At 44.9% G+C, this 26,230-nt stretch overlaps 1 protein-coding gene across 1 annotated transcript in view; it reads right to left on the bottom strand.

The window, feature by feature from the left end:
• The window catches only part of LOC147378887 (collagen alpha-6(VI) chain-like), a 172,280-nt gene that overhangs the window by 3,638 nt on the left and 142,412 nt on the right, over nt 1-26,230 (bottom strand). The window contains exons 32-36 of the mRNA XM_086416185.1: nt 24,718-24,729; nt 20,436-20,929; nt 13,952-14,048; nt 9,991-10,662; nt 5,866-5,962 (exon numbers count right to left, since the gene is read on the bottom strand). Of these exons, the coding sequence (XP_086272311.1) occupies nt 5,866-5,962; nt 9,991-10,662; nt 13,952-14,048; nt 20,436-20,929; nt 24,718-24,729 (1,372 nt within the window). The remainder of the gene's footprint in view (nt 1-5,865; nt 5,963-9,990; nt 10,663-13,951; nt 14,049-20,435; nt 20,930-24,717; nt 24,730-26,230) is intronic.

Genomic DNA, 26,230 nt, shown 5'->3' with positions numbered 1-26,230 from the left:
AGACCCCAAGGCCACTGCACCTCGTGTACAGCATGTCTGGGCTTCTGTCGTGCTCTCATGAATGTGCTGTGTTGATTAACAAGCTCCTTCAGTCACCAAGAATGGCAGCCCTGGTGCAATTCCAGGGCAAATGCGATTTCTGCACACCTTCCCCTCTTGTGCTTTTCTCTATATTTTCTTGTTAAAGTGAAAGTGAAAGTCGCTCAGTCATGTCCGACTCTTTGCAACCCCATGGACTATACGGTCCGTGGAATTCTCCAGGCCAGACACTGGAGTGGGTAGCCTTTCCCTTTTGCAGGGGATCTTCCCAATCCAGGGATCGAACCCAGGTCTCCTGCATTGCAGGCAGATTCTTTACCAGCTGAGCCACAGGGGAAGCCCAAGAATACTGGAGTGGGTAGCCTATCCCTTCTCCAGCGGATCTTCCTGACCCAGGAATCAAACCGGGGTCTCCTGCATCGCAGGCGGATTCTTTACCAACTGAGCTATCAGAGAAGCCCCATTTTCTTGTTAACTTCCAGACTAAATGTTATGAACTCAAATCCTCCAAAGTGGTAACTGTCTATATGCACAAACCATGGCCCCGCGATAGTGAGGGGACATTCTCTCAGGCCTGGGACACACGGCTGAGTTTACCTTGCCTGTACTGCTTTCTCTCGTCCAGCCTCACGCTCTCCCTTTGGATTCGATCCTTTTTGCAACAAATTTAGTTGTCTTTGTCTTCCTCCTCCCTCTTTGTTAAGAAAAAGTTAAATTCCTTCTACAGCATTGTGATGTTATTCTCCCCCCTTGAGTATTTTTATTCTTAATAGGGTTGATCATAATAAACACTGTATCTCTGAATCTTCCATCTTTTCCATTGTATCATATATGGAGTGTATAATTGGTTAAGCACTCGGTAAGAATGATTTGATTATTCCAGGAATCATAGAGACTTGCTGATTTTCTTCCTCTCATTCTGTGTCGTTCGGATCCTTCTTTGTTGATGGGTAATTTAAACAGCATGTAGTCAAGATGAAGAAACAGGAATGAAATACTGTCCATTCATTTTGCAGTTGTGCCCAGCTCCAGTAAAACTTGGGAAAGAAAAATGGGTGGGGCTAGTTGCAGATTTCATTCCCCTGTGATCACAGATTCCTTCAACTATGCAGACGACCAGGAATCAGTCAAGCTGCATTTATTACTTGACTGGATGTGGTGGCGTGGAAAATGCAGGCAAGATGGCTTTTATTTCAAGAATTCTTTTCACCTCACACATTTTGTGCATCTAGAAAACACATGTTGGAGATTAGAATTACAATAGATGTGTATTTACATGGCACTGGTAACTGTGCCCATTTTAACAGTTCAGTTGTTTTGGTTCTGGCCTGCCATCGCTTCTAAGTCTGGCAGGGGTGCTGGCCTGCCGAGATGAATAGGCAGGTGGCTTTCAGTCTTTTATTGTCTGAGTGGATGTAGGTGCTTATGTAGAGGCTGCCCTGCAATCTCTCCCTCATGGGCATCTGTTTCCTTGGTTGCTTGTGATTTGGTTCAATGTTTTTTTTTTTCCCCTTTGGAGAAGTACCAGCTTCTGTCTGTATTTCTCAGAATCTGACAGTGGAATGACCTACTTCTCATGCAAGTCATTCTGAGGACAAAGGAAGTCATCCTGGTGGCCAGGCCTCTTGCTGCCAGGCATTTTTGTCTCCCTCAGTTGCGTGTGCCCAGTTCTTGAAAGGCTCCGGCAGGGAGTTTCAGAAGCAGCCGTGTGGCTTGTTACCTTTTATTACGGCCTTTGATGACAGGACACGCCTGGGGAGTCTTGGCTGAACACACTGTCAGGGAATCACCGACGGCAGTGTGGATTTGTCTCCTCCATATGCCCCTGCGTTTCCTGGCATCTCACCCTTCCAGGTATGCAGGAGAATCCGAGCAGGGGATGACAGAGGGCGAGATGGTTGGATGGTATCACCGACTCGATGGACATGAGTTTGAGCAAGCTCTGGGAGTTGGTGATGGACAGGGAGGCCTGGCATGCTGCAGTCCATGGGGTCACAGAGAGTCGGACACGACTGAGCAGCTGAACTGAACTGAGTACATCTTAAGGCAAAGTGCAGAAGCAGGAGGATATGCAGGGTGGGAAGGTTTTCCAAAAATGTCTTTAATTTTGATAGGCTGGCTCCCGCATGTGCCTTGCAGTTATCTATAATATATGAAGCCTGATGCACATGCAAACTCGAGGGCCCTTTCCACACTGACAGACACCGCAGCAGGGGGAGCCCTGCCCCTCCCGAACTGACTGCCCCGGCTTATGGAACCTGACTTCAGAAGCGCTTGCTGCTGGACAGTTCCCCTGCCTCCCAGCAAGGTGAGCAGCCTCCAGGCAGAGGCTTCTTGCGGCTTCTGGAGCCGGGTCGGAAGGGCTCTCCGGCCCGTCACCGCACAGGGATGCACCCTCTATGGAGCCGGGTCGGGAGGGCTCTCCGGCCCATCACCACACAGGGACGCACCCTCCACACATCCAGAGAAGCCACACTCGGAGGCGTCTGCCTCAGCCTCAGACTGGGCACTCTGACTTCAGCTGTACGTGGGGAACATGTGTGTTAGTACAGTGTGATTCACACTGAAAAGAGACACTCTCCTAACTGCTTGATTTCAATTATTTCTAATTTAAAAAATAAGTAATATTTGTACATGCAAAGGATATGATCTATGTGTATATTATTGTTTTAAAATAACTAACTTTTGCCTTTGTTGCTGGCAATTTTTTAAATTAAGATTTTTTTAAAAAGTATGTTCTAATCTCATTCCATTCTTTGAGTATTTCTGTTTTTGTCCTATAACACTTTAAAATTTTTTAAAATTATTTTTAATTACATTTTTACATCTTTAAAAAAATTGAAGTATAGTTAATTTACAATGTTGTGTTAGTTTCTGTTTTTTTATTGAAGTATTTTTTTACTGAAGTATTTTTAAAGTGTTTAATTGAAATATAGTTGATTTACAATGTTGTGTTAATTTCTGGCATAGAGCAAAGTGATTTAGTTACACACACACACACATATATATATACACATTCTTTTTTAAATATTCAATATAATATTTAAATAATATTCCTTTCCATTATGAATATCATAGGGTATTAAATGGGCTTCCCTGTGGCTCACTGGTAAAGAATCCACCTGCAGTGTGGGAGACCTGGGTTCAGTTCTTGGGTTGGGAAGATCCCCTAGAGAAGGGAAAGGCTACCCACTCCAGTATTCTGGCCTGGAGAATTCCATGGACTGTATAGTCCATGGGGTTGCAAAGAGTCAGACACGACTGAGCAACTTTCACTGAATATAGTTCTTTGTGCTATATGGTAGAATCTTGTTATTTAATTTTTTTTGTATATATTTTCTATTACATCTTAAGAGCAATGTCTAGCTCATTAGCTTTTAGAGTTTAAAAGATTCCCTAACATACCATGGAAAAGTGTATGGAGGTTCCTCAAAAAATTAAAAATAGAACTGTCACATGATCCAGCAATTGTACTTTTGGGTATTTTCCTGAAGAAGATGAAAACACTAATTTGAAAAGATGTATGTATGTTCACTGCAGCACTATTTACGATACCCAAGATATGGAAGCAACCTAAGTGTCCATCTATAGATGAATGGATAAAGATATGGAATTTATACACAATGTTATATTACTCAGCCATGAAAAGAGAGAAATTTTGCCATTTGTACATGGGTGGACCTAGAGAGTATTATGCTAAGTGTAATATGTCAGACAGAGAAAGGCAAAGGCCATATGATTTCACTTACATGTGGAATCTAAAAAGCAAAGCAAATGAACAAAAAACCCAGAAACAGATTCATCAACATGAAGTGGTGGTTACTAGACAGGAGGGCGTGTGGGACGATGGGCAAAACAGGTGAGGAGGATTCAGAGGCACAAACTCCTCTAGTTATAGAATAAAGAAGTCATGGGGATGCAACATACCGAAATGGGATATAGTCAATAATATGGTTATAATTTTAAGTGGTGATGGAGAATAGCTAGACTTGTCATGGTGATCATCTAGTAATGTACACAAATGTTGAATCACTGTGTTGTATACCCGAAACTAATATAACATTGTTTGTAAAGACATTCCCCTAAAACGAGAATTGGAACTATGAACTTTGCTGAAATATGAATTCTGAAGCAAGCATCCCACAAATTTTGGCGTGCAGTATTTTGATTATTATGTAGTTCTCACAATATTTCTAAGTTTTATTATGAATTTTTTCATTAGTTATTTAGAAATGTGATTTTGATTTAAAAACATATGGACTGTGAAAATATTGCATGTATGAATTTCTAACTTGATTGTGATCAATTTGGACTGTATGAAGCCAGTTCTTAGAGATTTGTTGATAGTTGCTTTATAAATAAAACTGCACAATAGACATCTGTACACTCTGTACCCTGATGGAGAGTCATTAACATTCCATTTAAGAAGTTCAGAAGAATGTCTCATTTTTCTGTGCAGAATTCTATATGAGTCTATTCAAGCTTGTTACTTATGATTAAATTACTTTAATTTTCGTCTGCTTGACCCAACTATTCAAACTGATGTACTAAAATCTCCAGCTCTGATGATATTTTAATAGCAACTACTCCTTTTTCAATTTTCACTTTGTATATTTCAGTATTACTTTATGAAAGTGTTATAATCACTTAGTCGTGTCTCACTCTGCAACCCCATGGACTGTAGCCCACCAGGCTCCTCCGTCCGTGGGATTTTCCAGGCAAGAATACTGGAATGGGTTGCCATTTCTCCAAATGTCATTAATAGAGGCTTTTTTTTTTCCTGCTCTAGGATGCAACCACACCACCGGGCCATTTTGTCTGTGGTCTCTCCCATCCTAGGACATTACCCCACAGCCTCTGCTGTTCGTGACGTTGACACCTAGAAAGAAGACAGGCCTGCTGTTTTGAAGGACTGTCCACATTCTGGAATTGTCCGGTGGTTTCCTCATTATTTGAGTTGGGTCAAAGCTCTCCCTCTAGAATCCCACATTTGATACTGTGTCTCCCCTGCCTCCCCTCAGGAGATAAATAGTATCAGATCCTGGTCACAGTAGGTGTGGCCAGACCTCAGCAGGAAAGGCTACCATCCCTTGTTTGTAATTAGTAAGTGTGGGAAGGCTTCTCTGGGGCTGGGTTTAGCATTCCTTGATTCTTGCCTGACTCAGTTATTACAGCAGGGATTACAAGCTCCTGGTTTTCTCATTCTACCACTTCTTCATTTATTAGCTAGCATACTTGTATAAGAAAATAACATTTCCTCCCCTCCTCTCTTTTTGGGTCTCTACATAGAGCTGTGGATTTTTAAAATTCAGTGCTGTAATCCATGACCATCATTATTCTTTCTGATGTTCAAATAGTCCAAAATCCTGCCAGTGGTAAACCCTTTCAAGACTACTCATTTGCCCTTGTGACATGACTGTTATTATTATTATTATTTTGCTACTTTCTTGCTTTCTGGCATAATGAATATTCCAGGCTCACCTTGTACTTTCCCTGTTACAGCCTAGGATTAGTTGTTTCTGGAAGAAACCCTGATTCCTTTCAATGGAAACGATACGTAGAAACCAAGATCTGGTTATTTGGTGTGCTCATTGCCACTGGGGGGTCCCTTTGGTTGTTTCAGTTCAACAATTAGATTTTCTATTTTAAAAAACTCTGTTTTCAGATCAACCTGGTGTTTTTTATTATCTCTTGTTCCCTCAACTTATGTCTTATTATCACATAGTGATATATTTTGTCCAAATAGCATAGAGGAAGAGGGAGAAAAGAAGGAGGGGAAGAGGGTGGCACATTCATTGTTCGAGTAAATACCAAGCAGGTTTATACCTTCGCACAAACTGGAGTGGGTGCTGCTGCGGCTCCGTAGAGCTGAGTCTGTTGCACTTTGCTTTGATATTTATTGGTGGATATTTGTTGATTGCACCTAGGAAGAAAAAGAAAATCTGTGAGGAGACTCTTATTCACAGCAATGAACATGACCACAATCTGCTTTGCGTGCAAAGCATCACATCACTGTACTCAACACCCATGAAAGAAAGATACCAACTAGGGTGGCCACGTGAGATGAAAGCAGATTTCTCATGGAGTCTCTAAACTAGGCTGAGAAGAGTCAGGACGGCCAAATGTATAAGTAGAGAATTCAACTTACTTTTCAGTAAGATGCTCTTAGCTCCCAAAGTCCGTTGAACATTAGAGGAGAAATCATGAGCCCATCCTAAAAGTCTGGCCTCTAACTGACCTGAACTAATCAGAATAGTTATTTTTTATTTGCTCCTTTGAAATGCCAAATTGCAAAGGGAAAAGGATATTCCTTTTATGTTCTCTGCATCATTAACAGCAACAGTAACTGTGGTCCATTTTGGGTTTAATTCATTATGATTCATTTCATCTGAAATATATTATTTTTTCATAATACTAAAGCATGCTTATTCCAATACCATTTAAAACATTAAAAAGCCTTTTTTTGATGAGAAACTTTAAAATTGCACTATTTATTTCCTTGAAGCCTTTAATTTAATTGTATGTTAAACATGATTAAACCTCTTCCTGGTGATCCTGGGTCCCCGTAGTTACAAGTTGGTCCTGGACTGTGACCCAGCACCATCTCCTGAGCTGCTGTTGCAGACTGAGCCGTGTGCTTCTAGACTGAACGGCCCAGACTGGGGTGTTTCCTTTATGCGCATCTGATTTTTCGTTATCTGTCTTCACTCTAAGTATCAGCAATAGTTTTTGTCAGTAGTAGTTTTGCTTAGAAAATATGTTTATTCTGTGGATTGTGTCTGGTAGCCAATTCTGTCACAGTAGCGGGATAAACAGGAGTTACTTAGGGAGCTGGATGGGCATGCCTGGGAGGGTTGGGACCAGATCTATTTTGGTCCCTTCTTGATACCCCATCCCTCAACAGTCAGTGGCTCAAAGTAGGTACCTAATGTGCCGTGTGCCTATTTGCTCAGTCGTGTCTGACTCTTTGTGACCCCGTGGACTGGAGCCTGTCCTCTGTCCATGGGAGTTTTCAGGCAAGCATACTGGAGTTGGTTGCCATTTCTGCCTCTGGGGGATCTTCTCAACCCAGGGATTGAACCCACATATCCTGCATCTCCTGCATTGGCAGGTGGATTCTCTACCCCTGAGCCACCTGAGAAGCCCCTACATATGTGTTAATATTGAAGAGGTGTGTGTGGGTCTGGGGGCCTGCTCTGAATGGAGGATGTGGGATTGAATATGATTATGTCAAAGTCATACTTTGGCCATCTAACGCGAAGAACTGACTCTTTGGAAACGACCCTGATAACGGCAGAATTGAAGGCAGGAGGAGAAGAAGACAAAAGAGGATGAGATGATCAGATGGCATCACCAAATCAATGGACATGAGTTTGAGCAAGCTCCGGGAGTTGATGATGGACAGGGAGGCCTGGCCTGCTACAGTCCACGGGGTCACTAAGAGTCAGAAACGACTGAGCAGCTAAACTGAATGTCAAAATCTTTTCAACGTTTTGTACTTTGAAAGCTATAGTTTAAATGTTAGAGATTTCTAGGAGAAGGAAATGGCAACCCACTCCAGTGTTCTTGCCTGGAGAATCCCAGGGATGGAGGAGCCTGGTGGGCTGCCATCTATGGGGTCGCACAGAATCGGACACGACTGAAGCGACTTAGCAGCAGTAGCAGCAGTGACTGTATAACATCCAGCTGAAGACTAGCAGGGGAGTACTCTTTCTGCCCCCTTCTGATGCCTATGTCAGAAGCTTTCTCTATCTCCTTTATACTTTAATAAAACTTTATTACACACACAAAAAAATAAATGTTGGAGATTTCTAGATGCTTTTTAGAAAAGTGGTGTCATGACTATAGTTTTTCACAAGCACTTTATATATTTCTCACCCACCCCAAGTAATTCTTCTTAAAGCATCTCCTCCCCTTTCCCTGGGTGGTGATTTATCTAATCATATAGTTTGACTAGTTACCATGAAACACCACTAAGAATTTTGTGGGGCCAGGAAAGTAAATTCCATCTTAACCTCCTTTCAACTTTTTGCCTTAAAGGGAGTGTTTCGTGACAAATTTCTCAGTCTTTCAAGGTGTTTTCTGTTCTGCTTTTCCATGAAAATGGGTTTATTTGGGATCAGCAGACACTTGTAATTCAGGGTCTGGAACATTGCAAGCCACAAGCAAAAGGTTCGTCTAGTCAAGGCTATGGTTTTTCCTGTGGTCATGTATGGATGTGAGAGTTGGACTGTGAAGAAGGCTGAGCGCCAAAGAATTGATGCTTTTGAAGTGTGGTGTTGGAGAAGACTCTTGAGAGTCCCTTGGACTGCAAGGAGATCCAACCAGTCCATTCTGAAGGAGATCAGCCCTGGGATTTCTTTGGAAGCAATGATGCTAAAGCTGAAACTCCAGTACTTTGGCCACCTCATGCGAAGTGTTGACTCATTGGAAAAGACTCTGATGCTGGGAGGGATTGGGGGCAAGAGGAGAAGGGGACGAGAGAGGATGAGATGGCTGGATGGCATCACTGACTTTATGGACGTGAGTCTGAGTGAACTCCAGGAGTTGGTGATGGACAGGGAGGCCTGGCGTGCTGCGATTCATGGGGTCGCAAAGAGTTGGACACGACTGAGCGACTGATCTGATCTGATCTGAAGGACAGGAGAACACGTTTGCAGAGAGGAGAAGGAAGGAGGGGGAGGGGAATGCTAATAAACAGAGTCAGTGGCTTTTCAGTGGCTGAGTTTCAAGGTGCTCTTCTGTTTTACCCTTACAAATGCCTCATGAGTTCTTCTTTCCAAATGACCCCTGGCCTTCACTTATTTTTTCCCCCTCATTCTCCCAGCTCTTCTTTCTGGTTCCTATTCCAGAACCCAATCCACAGAAATTTTATTCTAGGAGCATATGGCTCGTGCATCAGTGTTTCTCAAACCATATAATGTATATAGGAATCACTGGGGATCTTGATAAAATGCAGATTCTGGAACAAAACGTCTGGGGTGGGGCGGGAGAGTCCGCATTTTTCACAAGCTCCCAGGAGATGCCGGGACATTGGTCCTAGACTCACACGTCGAGTAGCAGAGAACTCGAGGACACGGCATCAGCCCCACCGACTATTCCCCAAGGCCCCTCAGACCTCCCCGGCCCTGACCAGTCAGGGTCTTTGCAGCTGCAGCCTTAGCTGGTCTCACGGTGAATGTCAGTGACAAGTTTGCGACCTAGGATGCGGCACTGGGTGCCCTTTAGCCTGCGTGTCCGCTTTCCCTTGTCTGAACTCCAAAAGTAAAATCATCAGAAGTCTGACAGTGCTTTTCGACCTCCATAGCCATATCAGGACCAGGCTTCTCTGAATCCATCCTGCTGCATTCAAAATGAATTGCAAACTTTCGAGACAAGCTCCTGCCAAGAAATATAACCCATGTTTCTTTTTTTATGGGCAACAGTTACACTAATTACTGGCGTCATAAAGAATCATTAACAAAGCTAAGAAAGTTTTGCAAGGATGCATCTTTCATTCTGACATGTAAAGTGGTACCTCCTAAAACTTCAGACTCTGCCTTTAGAACTTGTAAAAGCAAAGCCAAGGATTGTTGAATTTTTCTCTAGCTCTCTCTCAGAGTGTTAACTGGTCAAACTTTCCATCAAAGGGCAGCGTGATAATGTTATATGGCAAGCGTTTCTACTTTGTAACTAGTATCCCGGCTGTGACTACAGATGTGTGAGTAGCTGTTTGTTATGACTGCTTCTCCATAGAAACCAGAAGCATAAAAAAGAGGAGCCAGAGAATTCAATGCTTAGAAATCATAGGCTTCCTCCCTGCACCATCCATCATTCCCTGTTTTCCTTTCTCACCCTGCAGTGCCCTTGAAGACAGAGGCTTCCAAGAATCCATGTCAGTTCATCAGCCCTTCTTTGGGGAATCCCAAATATACTGAAATGTGCAAGAAAGAATATGATTTTATGACTTACGCCTGACTGAGCTTATAAAAGCCTTCACAAACTTCACAGCGTATCTGTGGTCAGGCTTGTGAATGCGGCCAAGCTGGACCAAGTGGTGATCCAAAGGGTAGCTGGCTAGATCTTCCAGTTCCTGGTCATTCCAAGAAGGCCCAAGGGAAAACACGAACAGGGTATACCCTTGACACTTGGCCCTCAAGGATTCTTTCTTTAAGGTTTCCCTGTCCAAGTGACTGGTTTCCCCAGCAGATACCACAAAAATGACTTTATTCCTTCTCAGATTGGGTGTCCTTGAGAAGACATTGTCCAGAGTCCACTGGAGCGCGTGACCAATAAAAGCATCTCCATTTGGCTGCTGAACGGATTCTCCCACATGTCTCTTCATGAGGCGTTTGCTCTTGTAGGTGGTCAGGTTGAATTCGCTTCTAACAGGGCTCCTCTGAGTGTTGGGTAGGAAGTGAGGGGGACTGAGGCTTAATAGGGCCACCCGGTCTCCGGTGACAGAGGACTCGGGCTCTGGGGTGATTTCGAAGTGATCTAACAGCGCCCCCAAGAATCCTCGTATGTCTTCAAATTCTGCACTTCCCACATGCCGGGAGCCGTCCAGAAGGAAAGCAGCGTCCACGTAAGATGGCACAGGGGGTGGTCTGGCTTGATCGCAAGAAGCGTCCGGCTTGCATACATCTGCAGACCAAAAGTCATTTAGGGTTACTAAACAGAAACAGACAGAAAAAGGGAAGATAGCATCTCAAACATTTCGACATTTGGAGGCTGCATGATCTTTGATGTTAATATAGTGACTGAATGACTTTGAGGTCAGCAACAGAACATTTCCTAGAATATGGTTTGCACCCTGATCCGCAAAGTACAGATTTTATACTCAGCCCGTGTTTCGAGTTCCATTCACTGACGCTATCTGACTCTTTGAAATTAGGTTGCTTTCAACAGAAGTTTCATCTTGGCTGAGTTTTAAGTTTGTAAAGATCGACCTGGACAGTTGATCTCATGCTTGTGTGTGTGTTTACTGTATCATGACATAAAAAGTAATGACCTCTCTAACTGATAATATACAGGTTAAACCAAGGACCCCTGTCATTCTACACACACTACCTTATTATGAAAAGAAATATGCTTAAAATGTAGGAGTGCAAAAAAGCAGTGCATCTTTTATTTCAATTTAAATAAAGGTTTATAACTCGATGTCTTTTTTTTTTTTTTTTGTAGAGACATTAAGGACAGAGCTACCACTTATATTTTATACCTATCAGTTGAAAGCGCAGTACGTATTTATTAAATAAATGAATATAAATACTACATGTTAATGGGCTTTCATAAAATATGAGGTCATTTTAATGTGTGCATATCTCATTTTTTAAAAGAAGGTGTAGTAATAAAACAGAGTGCATTTTACTGAATCTGACCACAATACTCAGAGGAACAAAAAAACTTGGAAATTAAAGGATCTTAGAGGTCATCTAATCTTCTAATTTTACCAAAGAACCTGAGGGCAGGAGAATAAAATCATTTTGCCAAAGGACATCAGCATTTCTAGAAGTATCTGCATATGAAGTCAGCGTTGTACTGTGCGAGGCAGGGCCACACAGTGCCGCAGGGTGGGGAGGCCCATTGGCCTGAAAGTCAGGATATTTGGGCTCTGGTCTGGCTGTCCCCAGTAACAAACATGCTGTGTGCTCCTGTCCAAGCCTCCACCAGGCTCCAGTTCCATAGAATGAGATGGTTGGATTAGACGCACCTCGAGAGCCCTTATAGAGCCAACACTCTGCAGTCCTACATTTTCAATAACAGTTAATGGTTGCTGCTAAGTCGCTTCAGTCGTGTCCGATGCTATGCAGCCCCATAGATGGCAGCCCACCAGGCTGACCCATCCCTGGGATTCTCCAGGCAAGAACACTGGAGTGGGTTGCCATTTCATTCTCCAATGCACAAAAGTGAAAAGTGAAAGTGAAGTCCCTCAGTCGTGTCTGACCCTTAGCGACCCCATGGACTGCAGCCTACCAGGCTCCTCCATCCATGGGGGTTTCCAGGCAAGAGTACTGGAGTGGGGTGCCATTGCCTTCTCCAGTTGATGGTTAAGGATGAGCATTAAAGAGACTTTTCTCTTTAAAAACCAAAGAGAATGAAAAGCCATGCATGTGGACAGCCAGTACTTAGACAAGGGCCCAGCCATGAATAAAAGGGATTAGATGAAAGGGTAATAACCAGAGTGCAGATCCTTAATGGATGGAGCAAACTTCAGAACTCCCGTCTTGCTCACAGACTCAATAAAGATATAAACTCTGGGAACGCCCCTGGTGGTCCAGTGGCTAAGACTTAGGAGCTCCCAATGCAGGGGGGCCCAGGTTCAGCCCCTGGTCAGGGGACTATATCCCACATGCTGCAGCTACAAGTTCGCGTGTCACAACTAAAGATCCCGTGTGTTGCAGCTAAGACCCAGCAGAGCCAAACAAATAAATACATATTTCAAACCAGGGACAGCAGCCTGCCCATTTGCTCAGTTTTGTGGGGTTTCTTAATTGCGGGAAACAACAGCCAAAATACCTTCCATTATGTGCCTCAGAGACAAGGCTTTAAGCCAAGAAATGGAGCCCAGATCTATCTCCAGACACACGTGGACCACTTCTGACCACAAATCACACTGGCACATGTGTCACTGAGGAGTCTGAACCCACAGCTGAGAACTCGAGGGGGAAGAGTCTGCCCGCAGTCTGGTGAGCTCCTCGGGCTGGGGGAAATGACTGATCAGAGCACAGCAGAGGGCAAGACAGCAGGAAGAGAGGGTTGTGAAGAGAGAATCCCCCTCTCTCTCAGTTGCCACTGGCCCATGAATCACTCACATGGCCAGAAGGAGCGTCTCATTGACACACGTGGAGAGGAGAGGAATTAACCGCTTACTTCAAGGCCAAGTTCAGAGTCTCGGGGAACAGTATAGTGCGATCTGTGTTTCTCAAAAACTGCAGGCGTCTTAAAACTAGCTTTCTTGATTTCGATTTGGCTTTTAGCCAATTATTTCACCTCATCTGTAAAATGGATCTAATAGTCATTCAAAAATTTTAGGGCCATTATAAGGATCAAATAAAACCATTAGAAGGGTGTTTGGAATGCATACCTGGTGGTTCAGCTGGTAAAGAATCCACCTGCAATGCGGGAGACCTGGGTTCGATCCCTGAGTTGGGAAAATCCCCTGGAGAAGTGAAAGGCTACCCACTCCAGTATTCTGGCCTGGAGAATTCCATGGACTGTAAAGTCCCTGGGGTCGCAAAGAGTCAGCCATGACTGAGCAACTTGCACTGCACTACACTTGGAAAGCATTAAACCCAACAGCCTGAGTAGTAAAAATTATCATCACCACCATCACTGTTACATAAAGCAATTACAACAGTGTGTGGCTAATAATGAATGTCTGATAACCATTAGCTATCACACCCACCAGAAACCTCAGTGACTCCCACTCTTGTAATTATTAGCATGTTCAAATTATTAGAACACTCAAATGCAGGTTTTGGCCAGTTCTCTACCTAGAACTACATACTGTGTGTAAAGCAGTCACAGGCAAATCAGCATCGCAAATCTTTCGAATCCCTAACATTTGGGGCTTTGAGAAAGCCTCTTTCCAATGAGAAATCCATTTCTGCTAACTTCCACTTCCACCATAAAGCATTTCTTTGGGACTATGAACATTTGAAGTTTAGAAAGCTCATAAAAGTATTTCACTGCACAAGGAAGTTGGCCATGAGACAGGCTGAGGTTTTCTAAAAATGATTCCTGTTTCCCAGAACGTGCATGAGCTGAGAGGATCCATCTGTGGACGAGGCTGTGTGGCAGGGTGAGCCACGGGGAGACTTTCCCAAGACCACTCACGTTGCTGCTGCCGAGTTCCAGCCCCTCCTTTCGATAGTGACTCACTGTGCTGCTGAATGATCTGAGCAAGTTACACACTCCCCGGGGGTCTCACCGTAGCAGAAAGTACACCGCTGGAGTCCCTCGAGTACTGGTGCAGAGTCAGCTCCGGATGGGATAATGATGACTTGGAATCTGCCTGTGTCGTCAATCTGCAAGAAGCAAAAGCGAGAAGAGCTTCATGGGTGGGGCTGCGGAACCTCCCAGGATGGTTCAGAGGGCTACAGAGAGCAAAAGAGCCCCCTTCCTCTCAGAGGGTCCCCGGGGAGGCAGAACGTCAGTGGGCCCTAAGAACACTGGTCTGGGTTTAAATCAGTGACTCTCCCTTTAGCTGGAGGATAAGCAGCTATGCCTCTCTTTTCTCATCTGTGAAACAGAACAGTCATGTTACTCTTTAAAAGGGCAAGTGTGCACACAAAATGAGTTCATAACTGAAAAGCATGTTACTGGTATCAGGTAGATACCACCGAAGTCTACCTTCGCACTGAAGAATTGATGCTTTTGAACTGTGGTGTTGCAGGAGGCTCTTGAGAGTCCCTTGGACTGCAAGGAGACCCAACCAGTCCATCCTAAAGGAGATCGGTCCTGGGTGTTCACTGGAAGGACTGATGCTGAAGCTGAAACTCCAATACTTGATGGCCACCTGATGCAAAGAACTGATTCATTTGGAAAGCCCCTGATGCTGGGAAAGATTGAAGGCAGGAGGAGAAGGCAACAACAGAGGATGAGATGGTTGGATGGCCTCACTGACACAATGGTCATGAGTTTGGGTAAACTCCAGGAGTTGGTGATGGACAGGGAGGCCTGGCGTGCTGCAGTCCATAGGGTCACAGAGAGTCAGACACGACTGAGCCACTGAACAGACTGACTGTGTAGCACAGGGGACTCTAATACTCTGTAATGGCCTATTTGGGAAAAGATCCTAAAAAAAGAGGGATTATATGTGACTGTGTAATTGATTCACTTTGCTGTATGGCAGTAACTAACACAACACTGTAAGTCAACTACACCTCAATAAAAATTAATTTAAAGAAGAGCCTGTGGTGGTCAGGCGGCAGAAAAGGGGTGGGCAGTGGGAACAAAATGGGGGTGTTTTGTCAACAGGGGCCTGTGCGCACAGGGTCTTTACTCTTGCCTAACCCACCAGCAGACACAATTAGTCTTTATTAATTATTAATAATTCATTAATGGCTTTTAATTACTAGTGGCTTTTCACAGGTGTCTGGGCAATCTTTCCAGTGAATCGTGTCATGACTTCATCTGCACTGTGATCAGGGACCAGGAAACCACATCCAGAGAATGTGGATCAGATCATGTGACAGGGGCAAAGTCACCTCTTCCTGCCAACTGTCAGGGTTCAGGGAAGCAAGTCACAGAACGCTTGGGCTAGAAGGAATCTCAGAAGCCAGTTCTACCATTTCAGCGATGAGGACAGTGAGCCCAGAGGAGGGTGGAACAAAGACGCCTCCAGCTTAAACTCTGCTTTCCCCACGTAAGACCTGCCTTCCACACTCTGCCTGAGCTACTTGGATGACTGCAGTTCTGTATCAAGGGTTCAAACCTACCTCAGAACACAGCTTTCACCATGTCACCCAGAGACTGCCGCCCCTGGTGCACTAGTGTGTGTTCTGTGAGTCTAAAATGTGGCAGCTAGTTGGTAACTTAGGCTTCACGTTTAATCCTGTGGCAACATGATGGTGTCAACCTAAAGCCATACTTCCTACTCACCGATGCTAGCGCATGTTTTTTTAAACATGGAGGACCCCAGGGGGACTGTGCTCTCCCCTCCCCCTCCCCCAAGTAATCTCCTAATCAATAAAGTTCGGCAGATGTGCTCTTAGAGATCATTCATCCTACCACACAGCATTGAGCAACTACTGTTAGCATATTACAGAAAAATTACCCAAGCTGAGTTGGGGATTTAAAATAAAGGTATCCTATGGTTCACTTTTCATTTTTAATTGGGGGAAAATTGTTTTAAAACGTTGTGTTGGTTTCTGCCATACAACAACACAACTCAGCCATGATCATGCCTATATCAGTTCAGTTCAGTCGCTCAGTCATGTCTGACTCTTTGTGACCCCATGGACTGCAGCATGCCAGGCTTCCCTGTCCATCACTAACTCCTGCAGCTTGCTCAAACTCATCACCATCGAGTCAGTGATGCCTTCCAACCATCTCATCCTCCCCTTCTCCTCCTGCCTTCAATTTTTCCCAGCATCAGGGTCTTTCCCAATGAGTCAAGTCTTTGCATCAGGTGGCCAAAGTATTGGAGCTTCAGTTTCAGCATCTTTCCAGTGAATATTTAGGACTGATTTCCTTCAGGATTTCCTCTAGGAAACAGCTCAACTGGAGGTCATGAAATTTCCAGCTGAGCTATTTCCTACATAAATCATGTCCCTCTTGAGCACCCCACCCCTCTAGGTCATCACAGAGTGCCAGGCTGGGCACCCTGCGTTAGGTTCAATTTTTCGATTGCTCAGTATCCTGTGGATTCAAAGCTGCGCCAGCTTGGATGGTCCACAGGTTGGCAACGTGATCTTCAGTCTATGGTTCTGGGTGATACCTTGCTCTTTCCTTTCTCAACAACATGGGTTCCAAAACTGTGTGCATTCGAGAAGATACAATTAATACTCTGAGTTCTCTTCTTTCTTTAGACAATTCTCTATCAACAAAGGAAATCCTTCAGAAAATAAAAAGCCTGGGTGCTCAGAGTGCTGAAGTTTTCCACTACCCACAACCCCCGCCTCTCCACCAAATTTCACCTCTGCCTCATCACTAGAAAAATCTGTGATGTCAGCTATTACACCTAATGTTTCTTTCACTGGGAATGCTAAACAGCAGAGTAAAGGAAAGAAAATAAGGCTAGCCAAAAAGGATACATTTCTTGTAAGTATATTGTAAAGGGAGGCCCATTCTACTCTAGAATTCTTCACATGCAGCAAATAAAAGTCCACCAGAATTAAGAGGTAATTGCTCAACAAATCATAAGAGAAAACCTCTGGGACAGAACAAAGCTGAGGTTAAAGTTTTTTCAATCAAAATAGCCTTCGTTCCAGAAGAATGAATGGCTCATCACTCAGCTTCACACCATCATGAAAAATGTCCAAGAGGGGGATCACACAATCTGTTCACTCAGAAACACAGGGAAATGAGTCTGTGTTGTCAGAGCAGCTGCGTCTGAGATCTGCCATACACATCTACACCAGTTTTGAATTTCAGATGGATTCTGCTGAACTCTCAGACAAATGGAGATGTAGAAGAGTCACAATGGTTATGAAACAGATGATGGCTTTGTAATATGGCCTCCAAATAAAAATGTACTGTGTCATTAAAATTTTGGGCTCTGCTCCTAAAATACTAACAAATGACATATTTATGGCTGATTCATGTGGCTATACAGTAGAAAGCATCACAATAGTGTAATTATTCTCCAATTAAAAATAAATTAAAAAAGAAGCCAAGGGTAAATGGAAAAGTAGTAACATCATCTCTCTTGAGCGATGCCTGGTATTAGGTTCCCATCCATTTGTTCTGAGCCCTCTGGACAACCCTGCATAGCTCCATCCTCTAGTGGGTGAGGTCTTTTGGTTTTCTACTTACTCTTGTGTCCCCAGGGTCTCAGATGGCATCTGGCATATTTCAGTTGCTCACTAAACATATGTAGGATGAATGAACCTTGGAACCAAGCCTGACTTCTGTCTGCATGTTTAACTCTTTTTCTGCCCAAGGAATGTTGAAGCCAATACTGCTCTGGTCAAGAATTTGAACCTCCACTGGTGTTCTTCTGAGATAAACTCCTTCAATAAAGGAGCAAGGAGTCTCTAGGTGATTTGGGTAGAAACTCTAAGTGGGATTGTCAGTCCTCCAAAGCTTAAAAGAAAAACTCAACAAAATACATTTTTCTTAAGCTGTATGTGATGCACATACCTTTGAGTGGGAGGGTGGAATTGTGTCTGTTTAAATTTGTATCACAGGTACCATCGATTATTTGAGTCAGGATATTAAGTTGCCTTTTCTGTGACTAAATAAAGTCAAAGGACAAAGGGGCTCCCAATAAAGACAGGGAATTAGGAGGACTCTGGGCTTCCTTCGCACCTCAGTTGGCAAAGAATCCGCCTGCAATGCAGGAGACCCCAGTTCAATTCCTGGGTGGGGAAGATCCACTGCAGAAAGAATAGACCACCCACTCCAGTATTCTTGGGCTTCCCTGGTGGCTTAGCTGGTAAAGAATCTGCCTGCAATGCGGGAGACCTGGGTTCCATCCCTGGGTTGGGAAGATCCCCTGGAGAAGGGAAAGGCTATCCACTCCAGTATTCTGGCCTGGAGAATTCCATGGACTGTACAGTCCAGGGGGTTACAAAGAGTCAGACAGGACTGAGTGACTTTCACTTTCACTTTTCTTTTGTGTATCCAGTCACAGAGCTCTTGAGCCACTACCTCTCATAGCAACTTCATTAGCGTAGGCTGGTTCCAGCTTCTAATGTGCAAGCATTTTATTTTGTGAGTTTCATACACCAACCTGTTTCTTTTCGTAATTCTGAGTTTGTTCAATGATGCTAATTGCAGTTTCAGCTCCTTAACAATGCAGACTTTAATATTATTAAATGGAGTTCAGTTCACTATCAAGAAACTGATCACAGTCCTAACTAAAACAAGAGCTACTATCTTGAGTGTTTGCTATATCCCAGGCACTGGTGCATGGAGCAACATCATTTCATCTTTGCACCAACTTCAGGAAACAAGCACCGCTTTCTGCATTTTATGGAGGAGTACTATATTTCAGTTCTGATCTGCTTAGCTTAGCACTTTCACAGAAAATATTAGGAAGCTGGAGAGGGTCTCTAAAAGGCATCTTAATCCTGCTTCTCCAGGACAGATGGAGGTCGCCCTTGCCAGGCGAGTGACCACTCCTAGAGAAGGCCTCAGAGAAAGGCGGCGTCTTGCCCACTTACATTTAGTCACCTGGCCCGTGACAACATCCATCAATCTTGCCTTCAGAAAGTTTCTACTTGAGTCTAAACCAGGGTTTTCCACTGCTATGGCTCCCAGTTTCTCTGATGCTTGCTGTCTTGGAGTCGGCTGGTTAGTTCTCTGTAGTAATAAACCTCCACACACCTCAAGGCCGGGGCTCAGCTGCTTCTCACTTCCCTTTCTCTCCATGAAATAGTTTTCAAACACTTGTCCTCCTGGCTCAGGTTGTATTTCCCAACACCCTTTGCAGCTGCACTGCAGTCTCTCCTCATGGCCCTCCCACGAATGGAGAACAAACCAGCACGCTGGGTGGACACCGATGACCAGAAGGACACTGTGCCAGGTCCAGTGGGTGTTCTTTTTTTGTAAGGAACCTCTGCCACAGAGGCTCTACTCACAGGGAGTTTTGAACATCACTGTGATACTGGGTGGTTTATCTACAAATGCTACAGTACAGTGAATTTCCTGGTGGTCCAGAGCTCGGGACTCCATGCTGTCACCACTGAGGGTGAGGGTTCAATCCCTGGTCAGGGAACTAAGATCCCACAGGCTGCTGGGCACTCAAGAATGAAAAATAAAAAGTGTCAATAGAAATATTAGGTGGCAAGATTTTTAATCTTCAACCTAAGAGGCTGTAACTGGAATGATTCTTCCTTCATAAAGGGTGGATATTTACACGATCGGTAATGTTACAAACTCGGTCCATGGGTTCCCATCACATAGCAGAGACCAACACGCTGGCCACCTCAGTGACATCCTTGAGTGTCTATTGGCCCTCCAACTTGGTATCTATACACCAGAGCCAACTCAGGGAGTCCTGGAGAATAGAGGCCTCGATCCAAGCCCTGACTCTGCCACAAATCAGCTGTGTGAACCTGGGCATATGGGTCCACTTCTGCAGACTCGGGCTTCCTCAGTGGCTCAGCGGGTAAAGAGCCCTCCGGCAATACAGGAGACCCTGGTTGAAATCTCGGGTTGGGAAGATCTGCTGGAGAAGGGATAGGCTACCCACTCCAGTATTGTTGGGCTTCCCCAGTGGCTCAGCGGGTAAAGAGCCGGCCTGCAATGCAGGACACCCAGGTTCAAATCCTGGGTCGGGAAGACCTGCTGGGGAAGGGATAGGCTACCCACTCCAGTATTCTTGGGCTCCCCTGGTGGCTCAGCTGCTAAAGACTCTGCCTGCAACGTGGGAGACCTGGGTTTGATTTCTGGATTGGGAAGATCCCCTGGAGAAGGGAAAGGCTACCCACTTCAGTGTCTGGCCTGGAGAATTCCATGGACTCTATGGGGTGACAAAGAGTCCGACACGACTGAGCAACTTTCACTCACTCACTCTGCAGACTCAGTGTTCTCATCTACACAGTGGGAATAACAGTGATTCCCATCTCACACACACTGCTCACACACTGCTTGTGTGAACTAAACAGGAAGGTGGGTATCAAGGGCTTGGCATGCTCCTGGTACATAGTAACAAAAACTTTGCCTAGCTCCTCGCCTTCCTGTAAATGCCCCTGAACACGGGCAGAAAGACAGAGAAGACTTCTGAGGCAGGTGGCCCTTCTTACCGCAAACGATCGCCGGACGGCAGGCACCTGATTGAAGGCGATAACCACTGGGATGATGTCCAGGGCGCTGAACTCCAGGCCAGCGGTGGTGACGGTCTGGGGGTCCACAGACGGGCCGCCGCTGAAGAAGGTGGCGATTCTTCTGGCGTGAGACCCTGGGAGCATCCGCTTGAAAACGTGCCTGGAGACAAACCTCATGGCCTTGCCGATGTCCCTGCTGGCCGTGGAGCGCTCGTAAGGGAGGGCCTCGATCTCTCGGAGGAGTCGGTCCTTCCTGTACGTGTCGGAGAAGCGGATGAGGAGTCTGGCGTGGGAGTCGTAGGCCAGCACGGCCACGCGCGCGCCTGTGGGGCAGTGATCCTCCCGGACCCGGAGGCCGCTCAGCAGGGAGGACAGCATCGCCTTCATCCGCACAAACTCGGGCTCTGTGACGCTCCGGGACTGGTCCAGCGCGAACACCAGCTCCATGGGGTACACGGGGCACTGAGGCGCTCCTAAAAGGCCAGAACAGGCACCTTACTATGAGACCACTCGCTTAAAATGAAAAAAAAAAAAAAAAAAAATGATGCGTACATAGAAGGCTAAGTAATTTTAAATGTTAAACATTAAAATATGGAAACAACTAAATCATCAAATGTTAATAACTCAAATAGTAAAACACATACTTAAATATTTAAATCTTGAATAATTAAGATTGTGTTCTAAAAACTGACTTTGCTCTCTTAAATAAAGCAAAAGATGAACTCATTTATGAGACAGAAACAGACTCACTGACATAGAAAGCAAACCTATGCCTACCAAAGGGGAAAGGGGTTGGGGATAAATTGGGAGTTTGGGATTAGCAGATACACAATATTATATACACAATAGATAAACAACAAGCTCCTACTGTAGAGTACAGGGAACTATATTCAATATCCTGTAATGACCACAATGGAAAAGAATCTGAAAAAGAATATATATACATACACATGTATGTATGTCTATAACTGAATCACTTTTATGTACAGCAGAAACTAACATACTGTAATCAACTCTACTTTGGCCACCTGATGCGGAGAGCTGACTCACTGGAAAAGACCCTGATGCTGGGAGAGATTGAGGGCAGGAGGAGAAGGGGATGACAGAGGATGAGATGGCTGGATGGCATCCCTGACTCAATGGATGAGTTTGGGTAAACTCTGGGACCTGGTGATGACAGGGACCATAGTGCCTGGCACATGCCAGGTGCTCAATTAATGCCCGCCATTACTATTATTGTTATTGACTTACCCATTGAGAGAGAGAAGAGCTACATCACTTAAAAGAATGAGGAGAGTGTTAACTGATGAATTTTTATTTATGTTAGAAAAACAAACTTAACCAATAAATATGCCTTCTTACTTAGAGAAACTTTAAGACTGTTAAACTTGAATGTGTTAACATTTATTCACTGATTGCAATTCATTCATTCTAATCCCAGTGTCCTGCACTTATCACAGTCAGAGATTTATATCTAATTATCTGAGGAACGTTTGCCTCTCCCACCACTTTATGAAGTCTGGAGATGGTCTCTCTTGATCTGCCAGATGATTAGTCCCTGCCATGTATGTGGGGTCTCATAAAGGTTGAATGAAAAAGAAGCAAACGAAGGACAGTTCTTTGGAACAGGGACGGGAAGAAGAACAGAACTTTCAGGATGGATGAGATGCCTGGTGTTGAGATGCATGTTAGTAAAGAGGAAAGTTGAGGGATGTCCTTCCCTTGGAGGGGGGCCTCCTCTCATTCAGAGGCTAGCAAGTCAGCTCTTCCCAGGCGAGCTCAGGACTCTGACCCACAGTGTCTGGCCAAGTGGGCCCAGGAGGGGGTCACCTTCTCAGCTGGTCCACCTGGACCTCATCACCTTGGTGGTGGTTTAGTCTCCAAGTCCTGTCCAACTCTGTGACCCCATGGGCTGTAGCCTGCCAGCTCCTCTGTCCATGGGATTTTCCAAGGAAGAATACTGGAGTGGGTTGCCATTTCCTTCTCCAGGGGATCTTCCCAACCCAGGGATGGAACCTGGGTCTCCTGCATTGCAGGCAGATTCTTTACCAACTGAGCCACCAGGGAAGCCCCATCACCTTAGTGCCAGGCTATCATCTCCTTCTGGTCCTAGATGCTGGGAACTTCACAGGCAAAAGGACTAGCAAGAATAAATGTTCAACCCCCGAATTGCGCGTCTCAAGGCAGAAGGGCAGAATTACTAGCTTCTGAGTCTAATTTAGTGGGCTGAGCAGAAACTTAAAAATTTCAGAAATTTCAAAAAATCAAGGTCACGGCAATTTTACCATAAAAACTGAGTAAAATTGTGACCAAACACGACCAAGTTTCCACTAGATTTTGTTTGGGCTGCTGTCTCACATGGGAGCAACAGCAGCAATAACAGCATTGCAGCCTCAGCTCTGTAAAGGGGGAAAAAGATACAAGCACACTGGCTGACGATAACAAAAAATTCAAGCTTTTCGAGAAAAATCCCTCAAGGCTCACCAGCATGCTGCCAGCACCCCGAGGATTCTCAGGAACGCTGGGCTGGACTGTGGAGGCGCTGGGGAGGACCCATCCAGACGTGAGTCCCCAAGTGGAGGACCGATGTGCTGACAGTCACTGCACAGCCCAGAGCAAGTGACAATGAGGACAGAGGGAGGCGAACCCAGGCCCCTCCAGGGGACCACCACCCAGCAACGGAGGCCCGTCCAGGCCACTGCCAAGCTGGCCTAGAAGAGCCCCACACGGCCCCTCCCTCTAACACGAGTCCTCTGGCTTTTACACACATCCTCCCTACAAGGCTTCCCTGGTGGCTCAGTTGGTAAAGAATCTGCCTGCAATGCAGGAGACCCTGGTTCAATTCCTGGGTCTGGAAGATCCCCTGGAGAGGGAATAGGCTACTCACTCCAGTGTTCTTGGGCTTCCCTTGTGGCTCAGCTGGTAAAGAATCTGCCTGCAGTGTGGGAGATCTGGGTTCAATCCCTGGGTTGGGAAGATCCCCTGGAGAAGGAAAGGCTACCCACTCCAGTATTCTGGTCTGGAGAATTCCGTGGACTGTATAGAACTTTCACTTTCCCTACAATGTACTCTCCCACAGCAGCCAAAATAAACCTTAAAAACTTGTTCGTCAGTTCACTTTTATACCTTCAATACTTTTAATGCCCTCCCATTCCATTTTGAATAAAACCTGGCCTCCTAAATGTAACCTACAAAACCCAGTGGGAAAGTCCCTGCTTCCTTCTCCAATTCTTCACATGCCACGTCCCCCTCGTCATCATGTCTCTGTGGCCGTGGGCTTCCATCAGGAACTTGAAAACACCTGGGTCTCTCCTGTGCTGTGGCCTTTGCACTTGCAGGATTCCCTGCCTGGATCTTGCAAAGCCAGCTTCTTTTTTATTCTTCATCCAAACTTTAGTGTCATTGCCTCATTGATGAACCCGCCCTTCAGAGGCATTTCCCCCCTCCTCTAATGTTATTCTGTAACAGAATATTCCATTCTTTATCTCTTTCATAGTAACCAAAGGATTCTGTAATTCTTTTGCTTGTTCACTTATCTGGATCCTCCACAAGAATGGAAGCTTCCAAAGACAGGAATTATGCCCCTCTTAGTCAGCACTGTCTGGGACAGAGACTGCAATATAATGGGCTTCCAATAAATATTTGCTGGATGAGTGAACAAGCAACCAGAGGGCACAGATGCATTTATATAAAAAAAGTATAAGGGTATAAAGGTATGGAGGGCCATCGCCCTCTGGGTTATAACAGAAACACCATGTATCCAGTTTTTATAATATTCCTGAAAACTGGCCCAGAAAGATATTAAGCCAATTTGGTAATTAACATCAGCCGCGATCTCCATAGGTTTTAGCACTATCTGAGCTACACATGTAGCTTACTTGCTATCTTATCATCCCTAGCGTTATTCCATGCACTTTTGCCCTTTGCCCTTAATCCTTAAAAACTAGACTACAGACATAAATAGAGAGAGAAAAGGGAGGGAGGAAAAAATATTATTACAGAAAGTCTACTGGTAAGGTAAATGGTACTGGTAGTCATTAAAATGTTAATAATTAAAAGATCAAAAACTTGGTTGACAAAGAGTTGTGAGACTCAGCTTAAACGTGAGTGATTTATTGGAGGCGGGGCTACGGCTGTACTACCAAGAGGGCTTAGATAAACTTTTTATAATTTGGCAGGCAACACAATGTTCTAACTCATCTTTCCAGATGTGCGACATTTTGGAGCTTGATTATAATATGCTATAAATAAAATTACTCACCCTGTCTGCCAGCTGGGGAAGAAGAACAAAAGAAGTTTGGTTATTATTTGGTAGGAGAACAGCGTTCTGTATTGTGTAAGAAATCATGGCAACCGAGACTCTACTTCGTGAGCTTTTTGTAGACGACTCAACAAATCAAGGCCACAAATAGTGTTTGAAGATATGCAGACAGATCAAGCATCTTGGTAAAAACACAGGTCCTTCCACAGAGAAACAGGGCTGGAGACTCGGGAGGGCCATAAGTCAGCAGCAGGCAGCCAGCTGCCAGAGGGAAAGGCTCTCTGCCTGGGAGGGGGCAGCACATTGCAGAGAGAGGCACCGAATTTGGAAAGTTAAAAGGTCTTAACCCCTTTTCACTCTAAATTTCCCTGTGTAGGTATCTATAGCTATTGATTACATATAGGTACACATATATACATATTTATATACATGTGTGTATGTGTAAACATCCTCGATAGATTTAGTCTTAAGTAAATGAAGCTTTCTCTAGGGATTTGTGTTGAAACAGAATTTCTGGGACACAGAGTATCAAACATCTTCAACTTCAATGCACTTCAGTTGTGTCTGACTCTGTGCGACCCCATAGACGGCAGCCCACCAGGCTCCCCCATCCCTGGGATTCTCCAGGCAAGAACACTGGAGTGGGTTGCCATTTCCTTCTCCAATGCATGAAAGTGAAAAGTTGACAGATTACTCTCTTATGTGGGTTTCCCTAGTGGGTCAGTCGGTAAAGAATCTGCATGCAAGGCAGGAGACCCAGGTTCAATCCCTGGGTCAGGAAGATCCCTTGAGAAGGGAATGGCTACCCACTCCAGTGGTCTTGCCTGGACAATCCCATGGACAGAGGAGCCTGGGGGGGCTACAGTCCATGGGGGTCTAAAAAGAGTCGGATGCGACGAGCGGCTAACACAAATGAAGCTTAAACTTTAGGGCCACACTGTCCAATAAGAAGGCCACCCGTCTCGTGTGACTATCAACATTTGAATTAATTTAAATTAAATGAGATAAATGCAGCTTTTCACTTGCACTAACCATCCATCAAGGCTCAAATTCCCCTGTGGCCAGTGGCTACATGTTGGACAGTGCAGTGGACACTTCCATCATTGCAGAAAGTTCTGGGCAGCACTGTTGCCAGCCTCTCACCCGAGGGGCCCCTGGCAAGGCCTTGAGAAGGGCCTAGCCGTGTGTTCACATGATCACATACTTTTATAACAGGCAGAAGTCATTGGCTGTAATTTTCTTTCTTGTTCTAAATGACACTTCTGAAGCAGTTTTGTACCTGGTTTTGGATTTACAATTCTGTGTTAAATCGCTCACATTTTGAAAGCTCAGATCTCATCACACTTGGGTCTACCCTTGAGTCAATATATGTCACATGGCTCCAACATCAGAAAGCCCACTCTGTTAGTCCAGCCTCAAAGCAAGCAATCTTCATGATCCAATGCATAGATTTGATTCCCAGAATGGATGGTTCCATTCTGCTACAAGGCAGAGTTAAGATCAGCACTGCATT

This window comes from Bos grunniens, chromosome 1 (genome assembly GCF_055505025.1).
Source record: "Bos grunniens cultivar Pamir isolate PY7600 chromosome 1, Bosgru_T2T1.0, whole genome shotgun sequence".
In the NCBI taxonomy this organism is placed as follows: Eukaryota; Metazoa; Chordata; class Mammalia; order Artiodactyla; family Bovidae; genus Bos; species Bos grunniens.
The sequence above is the reverse complement of the archived record's forward strand: the minus strand, read 5'-3'. Positions and strand labels throughout refer to the sequence as shown.